The following is a 7,230-nucleotide window of genomic DNA, read 5'->3' as shown; positions in this document are numbered from 1 at the left end:
CACTCCGAGTCAACAAGCTGCTTGTGGTCCAATCATATTAGCCAGTGAGTTCACAGCAATATTTACATGACCTCAGTCACACAGAGCAAGATTATCAGGGGTCAAAGTTTCAGTCATAATCTGTCCCTGTTTTACATTTTCTCCTCTACTACTGAACTACTACTGGCCACTCACTGCGACAAGCTGGCCCAACTATACCGATCTCTCTGACCAAGACCTTCCTGAACGTTGTTCGGTTTTTAACCAAAGTATGACATTTGGGAAATGCTCTGAGCTGTTTCATACTCTCCTATTCATTTAAAGCCACAACAGCATTGGAAAACAACACAGCAAAGCAGTCTAACGAGAGAAGAACTGCCCTGTTTTCTACTTGGTTTCCCCCCTTTTTCTCTCTCTATCCCACCTCAACTCTCTCTCTATGCAGCTGAAATATTTCTGGGTCCCAGGGGCATGCACATTCCTCCCACTCACAGTTGTGCAATCCCTGACAATCAACCGCCCTCCCCCCTTCGGCCTCCCTGGCCCAACGCACGGCACAGAGGAGCTGTCCAAACTGTCTGGACAATGTTCTGCAGTGGATCGACTACCCACCAGACCAGTTAACAAACTCATGGGCCCTGACTTTGCAGAAAACAGCCAAAGTGATGTAACACAAATGGCTGACCCTCCATTTTGTCACTTCTTGGTGTGGGGTTGGGAAGAAAAGGGTATCCCTGCCTTCGGTGTGAAAGTCACAGGCTCTGAAAGACAACATGTGTGTTGTTGTTTTTGCTGAGATTTAGTGTTGTGCCCCAATCTTCCTGTATAATAGCCAATGTTACACCCTGCAAATAGGCCTTGTGGTTGAAGGCATGATGTCGGAGAGTTTGTAATGTATGTTTCATTTGGACTATGGAAAATTTTTAAAGTAGCATGGTTTCTTCCCTCGGGTTTAATAGGGTCAACAGAAATCAATGATAATTGAATAGGTCAAAATTATATGAGACATATTGATTATATATCTGTCTCTTTTTTCCTTTTCATAGTCAAGCACAGTGGTAGCCTATAATATTTTATTTTTTATTAAGATATTTTTATTATCTTTATTGAACAAAGCAAGTCAGCTAAGAACAAATTCTTATTTACAATGACCACCAACACTATAACGCAATTTTCAATTTTATTTTAGATAATTGAATTCCTCCTAGCTTACGACAACTCACAAAAACCATATCACTTAGCTTGAAGTGATACTTTATCAACATACTTGAAGTGATGTCAACAAAATGTAATGTGCCATAAGTTACAATAATAAGTCAAAGTGCCTGTATGATTAATACTGCTTAATTTGCACTTTCCCTTTCTGACTTTTTTTATTGCTTGATTGGTCAAACCTAAACCAAATATTCATGTGACAGGACCACACGAATCCGCAGCTGACACAAGAAGGCAGAGAGGGGTGCATGCTGGTTCTAGTAGGGAAATACCATTTTCTTTACTTTTTATCAAACGATTTTACTGGTCTAATAAAACGACATTTCCCACAATGCCTTGCACCTTTCCTGTACATCCTGCTCGTGAAGATAGCGGGCAATCAGTCGTCAAAACAATCCTATCATTTTGAGAATTGATGTAAAATCAAATATATAATCACCAGGCTACGGGAATTGATATCGTTTAAAACAACCGACTCAAAGAAAAGACAATGGTATGTTTGCAATTGGGTACATTTTGTGGCCAATTGCTTTGCTCTAACGTTAGCTAGCTAGCTCGCTAATGTCGTTCGCCAGTCTCATGTGAAATGTATGAGACGCCTAGAAATCATAGCCAGCTAGATAACGTTATATATTCGAATTAAACAAACCTATCGATTTAAATGAATCAATTAGCTATATCCGGCCCCCGACTTTGTTTTACGATGCAACTGCCTGGCTTGCATTTATGTCAGCAGTAACGTTAGACGAGTTAGCCACCTAGCTAGTTAACGCTACCTACCTATCTAACATAACTAGCTAGCTATATATCTTTACCTGACAGGGCGTGGCTAGCCAGGCTAGCCAACGTTAGTTAGTAATCTAGGTGTTGTAAAGGAATGCACATCCGTCTGCACACTCTTAACCAACCAACCAGCCATGCTCAGAAATGCACTGTTGGGCTTTATAGTATGAGGTGAAACTGATGATGCATAGGAGTGCTGATAACGTCCAGTGAAGCCATAGTTAGATCTGAGAAGGCATATCCAAGACAAGGCTAGCGAGGGTTCAAGGTTTCAGAATGTAAAAATGGAAATGAGGTGTGTAGAACTCCTATGACTCTCTGACAAGAGAAACGGCGAAATCAAGTTCTATAACTACATTACATTAAGGCCTAGGCTAGCTTGGCTAACGTTTTATGCTGAGTAGAGAATATTGGGCTGTAACTAGCCACGTTACTATAGCAGGGATGTAACTAGTTACGTTACTATATCAGGGCTCTCTAACCCCGTTCCCGGAGAGTCACTCAACCCTAATCTAACACACCTGATTCTAATAATTAGCTTGTTGATAAACTGAACCAGGTTAGTTACAACTGGGGTTGGAGTGAAAACTTACAGGAGGGTAGTTCTCCAGGAACAGGGTTGGAGATCCCCTGTACTAGAGTGCAGAACACTTCTCACGCTTCATTTTCTCTCCTCCCCTGTCATACAGATCCGCTTCATCCTGATTCAGAACCGAGCAGGGAAGACCCGACTGGCCAAGTGGTACATGCAGTTTGATGACGACGAGAAACAGAAGCTGATTGAGGAGGTACATGCTGTGGTGACTGTCCGTGATGCCAAGCACACCAACTTTGTGGAGGTAAGGCAGAAGGATTTGCATGATGCCACGTCTGTGCATTGGTGTGTGCCCTAATGTAGGCTATTGGTTTCTGGAAATTGATTTCGTTGTCACTATCTGGCCATTCTAGAATGGCTGGAAGCAACCAGGGACTATAACTCAAGGTCTGGAGCTGCATTTGGCCAACAGTTTACTTGGCTTTACAGTGACGTAGGCCTAAATTGTAGTATACATTGTGACACTGAAGAGACGGTGGATAAAAGGCTATACTTTCTACTGATATGCTGTAGCACTAATTGGTTAACCAAGTTTAATTTAATATTTCATTGTAAATGGGGAAAAGTACTGCTTGCAAGTCAATTTCAATTCTACTGTAATTCTTAGATAAAATCAAAACCACATTGAGATGCTTGTCTGTCTCCAGTTCAGGAACTTCAAGATCATCTATAGGCGCTATGCAGGTCTGTACTTCTGTATCTGTGTGGATGTGACAGACAACAACCTGGCATACCTGGAGGGCATTCACAACTTTGTGGAGGTATATGACACTAACACGTAGACTCATTTATTATGATGCCATACAATGTGGGAGCTGTTTTAGGTCAATGACTCTTCGGCTGGTTATGTGAAGGAATGTGGGCTAATCAAATTTCCACCTTAATAGCTGAATGATTAGGCATATTTTATTAGTAAACTATCGTAACGATGTGCTCCTACAGCTCTTTGGAATACGGAGTACCACAGCATGAGTCATAATACCCAGGAAACGGAGCGGTCAGACAGAAATGGTTCCAATTGTTTTTCCACCATTCATTTCTCATAGGAGGTTTTAGAAACACTTAAAAAATACGGGCTGTGTTTCGTGCAGGCTTACCCTGGCGTGACATTTTGATAACTGTAAATCTCTCGGACAATGACTTATCAATATATTCAACTATAAAGAAAAAAAATGAAATGCTAATGTGGCTATCATAAAGAACTACAAATGCCATGACGATCTGGACGAGACTGCTGAATCGAGGCAAATCTCTGGATTAACTATCTAAATTTAGACATTGATTAAATTGGCAACATTTCTTTAAATGGACAATTCTGTTAACTGTCTGGTACAAGTTTTAAATTGACAATACCAGTTAGCAAAGGTGTCAGCTAGGGATGACATGCAGGGATTTGTAGTTTTGCATGATGTCTACTTTGATGCCAATTAGCATTTTTGACTCTGAGTAAATAGAGCTGAATATATTGAAAAGTCACCTTGTCCAAGAGAAATTTACTTCATCTAAATGTCACTCTGGGGTAAGCCTACACGAAACAACCCTTATTTTAAGTGTTCCTAAAATCCCCTATGGGGGAAAAATGGTGGGGAAATTATTGGAACCATTTCCCTGTTTGACCGCCAGGTCTTATAGGTATTATGACACCTCCACTGTGGGGCTCTATTTTCTATGCATTCTTACCCGGTGTAATACGCCCCCTATAGAGTATGTTGCCTCGCTGCAAAAGACCAAAACAAAGTGGGGGGGAATCTCTGGTGTTCTTTGTTCATATTCCCTGGGTGGCATTCCTCCCGGGTCGAGGGGAAACAGCAGAACAGCTCGCACTGTTCTCCCCGTCCGAGGGACAGGCGGAATGTGGCTGTGAAGGAAAACAGCTGAGATTTCCGACACTGTTCAAGAGCACCGTGTCCTGGAATGCTGGACTTCCTCAGGCCCTTAAATGACCAAGGCTTCATCTGAAATGATTCCCTATATAGGCTAGTGCACTACTTCAGACCAGAGCCTTGTACTATGGATTACACTGTATCCTAGCTATGTATTATTATTATTAAATGTAATTAGACTAAATTGTTAATGTAACAAAACCTGACCTCTTCCTTTTCCCCCTTTTTTAGGTGTTGAATGAGTATTTCCACAACGTATGTGAGTTGGACCTGGTGTTCAACTTCTACAAGGTAAGAGTAAAAGTGTTGATTTAATTTTAAAACCAAACACTCTGTGCTAAGAGGAAAGACAGAAAAGAGCGGAAGAAACCCAGGGGAGGTGAAGATACAATTTCAATGTATTTTCTTTCCTTGCAATGGGGGGGTGCCATGGCAACAAGGATGGGACGCATAATTACAACAGTCAATTAGGCTCATCCACACTAGTTTGGCGGCGATTGGTTTTCCTCTACAGGAAATGCTAAGCAATTAAGACTCTCCTGACTGCCCTTTAAGCAGTTATCGTGTCAATTATGTAAGGTATTTCTGAATATTCGCCCACTCGCTGAAACTTAAAGAAGCGCGGCCCACGGTGGAAGTTGCTGCGCTCTGCGATTTTCTTCTGAGTCAAAGAAAACAGAAAGCGACATGATGGCAAACATCAGCTCATCTCAACATCAACCCCCTCTCTATTAGATGTAGTGCCACAGCAGCAAGGCCTGCGCACAGCTAGAAAGACCTATTTACATAATGGGGTGAAGATGACTCTGAAGGATCTGTACAGTTCTCCAACGCTTCTGTTTTTAAAGCTGTGTGGGGGGGGTGCATACATGCAAGTGTGTACAGGGAGTTTGCGTGGTGCAGTAGGCTGACCTCTGACCTGTGTCCTAACCCGCTTCTACCTGTTCTGTCCCAGGTGTACACGGTGGTGGACGAGATGTTCCTGGCAGGGGAGATCAGAGAGACGAGCCAGACCAAGGTCCTCAAGCAGCTGCTAATGCTCCAGTCCCTCGAGTAGCCAACAGAGCAGCCATCTTGAACAGTCCATCACCTACCCCCATCAATGTCACTCTGGAATGGACCCCTCTCATTTGCCAGCCTCCATGGAGCAGGCTCCACCCCTTACAGAAACCAGGGGCTTATTCACGAAGCTGCAAAGTCACAGAAGGTTCAGATAGAAATGCATGGTGTTGAACAGACATTTTCTGTCATGCAGAATTGGGAATCTAGTCAGCTCTACACATTACATTTCTATTTGCAACAATAAGAGTTTTTCAACCTCCTGATTATGCCCCATAAAGACTATTTTGGTGATGGGTGGCAGATATATGGCCCATTTCATTTCTTAACCACCAGTTCAAGTAAAATCTGGATGAGTACATTTACAGCACAGCATACAGCTGTACGCACCACTGAAAATAAATGTTCTCTCTATTCCCTGTCTCAAGCTGGAGGCTGCACTTACGGCAGACTAGGGTTGCCAGTTAATCACCTGTGTATCCCACCTATACTAGTGGAGAGAGGATAACAAGGATGCACTGTTCTGGCAACCCCAGAGCGGCACTAAAGTAGCTAACAAGAAAACCCTTGTAAACTGCCTGTGATATCCCTGTCTACTTTGCACCCTACTTCTGCCTGGGAGAATCAGTTTGAGCTGCAGAGTGACTAAACCACCACTACGAATGCCCATTGAATCCATTGACCTCGGGTGGTGGTTCACAGTTCAATGGAGTGCACTTACTAAGAGTGCTGTTGAGAGGTCTGGTAATGGCAACCTGTAAAGGGTCGCATCTACTGTGATATTAAATAGGAGATTCTCTGGTCTTAACTTAATATCATGTCAGGTTGTATATCAGACAATGCGTCTCCACTCCACATATGGTGCTTGTTAGTCACACCCAGATGTGTTCAAATTTAAATACACACTACTACTTTAAGTTAAAGGAAACTCAACAGAAAAAAATTACTGATAAGGAATCTAGTTAATGGAAATATAGTCATATATTTTACGTAAAGCAGTACTGTGAAGTTTGTTTTGTATGGTGTACCAATATAGTGTGAAACCATTGTCGTCCATTCCAGGCCTTTCCCCAGCTTCTCCTGCCTGCCTCGTCACTGGGTGTTTAATACACAGATCCGAATTGGGGGAAATTCCATTAATATTCGCTGGTCACCTCATTGATACTACAAAAAATGGGTTTCTAACATCAACCAGAGGTACTTATCTAGGTCTGATGCCACCTTGTACCGCTTCTCATTGTAACCATGTCCAGTCTTGCACCTCCCAACATATCACTATTATGGTCTGTTAAATGTTTTTTGGGGCTATAGTGAGAGATGTACTGCTCCTCTCTGTCATGTGAGATTGATGGAAGATGTGAGTTTAGGTGTTAGTCTCCTGTTGGTAAACTATCCAGTCATTTTATTCCAGTCAGTGTATATACAAAAAAAATCTAAGTACTAAATAAAGTGTTACAAATATCTTGTGCTTTTTATACTGTAGATAATGTATATATATTTTTTTGTGATGAACATAAGTACATTGGAAACACATTCATGCTTGTAGTGATATCACCATCTAGTGGTATTAATCCAGCATAGCCTTCACGTTCTGGAATCTGCCCTCAGGTCATTCTAGCAGCCTCAGTGATCAATATATCCACTTCAGATACATTAACTCACTCTGCCTGTTACTCCACTGACCCACAAACAGAAATTCAGACAATTAGACACTCA

At 42.0% G+C, this 7,230-nt stretch overlaps 1 protein-coding gene across 2 annotated transcripts; it reads left to right on the top strand.

The window, feature by feature from the left end:
• The first annotated feature begins 1,424 nt into the window (after positions 1-1,424).
• Positions 1,425-6,975, top strand: ap2s1 (adaptor related protein complex 2 subunit sigma 1). 2 transcript variants are annotated; one of them, XM_045703540.1, is made up of 5 exons: positions 1,426-1,687; positions 2,667-2,816; positions 3,220-3,333; positions 4,687-4,746; positions 5,411-6,975. In XM_045703540.1, exons 1-5 carry the CDS (start codon positions 1,685-1,687, stop codon positions 5,510-5,512), a joined length of 429 nt encoding a protein of 142 aa, XP_045559496.1. In that variant the 5' UTR covers positions 1,426-1,684; the 3' UTR covers positions 5,513-6,975. The 2 variants fall into 2 exon arrangements, with proteins under 2 accessions (XP_045559497.1, XP_045559496.1); XM_045703541.1 differs by lacking the exon at positions 3,220-3,333 and having other exon boundaries at positions 1,425-1,687.
• The last annotated feature ends 255 nt before the right edge of the window (positions 6,976-7,230 follow it).

The sequence above is a fragment of the Salmo salar genome, chromosome ssa20 (genome assembly GCF_905237065.1).
Source record: "Salmo salar chromosome ssa20, Ssal_v3.1, whole genome shotgun sequence".
Classification (NCBI taxonomy): Eukaryota; Metazoa; Chordata; class Actinopteri; order Salmoniformes; family Salmonidae; genus Salmo; species Salmo salar.
Note: the sequence above shows the minus strand (reverse complement) of the source record. Positions and strands in the feature narration are given on the sequence as shown.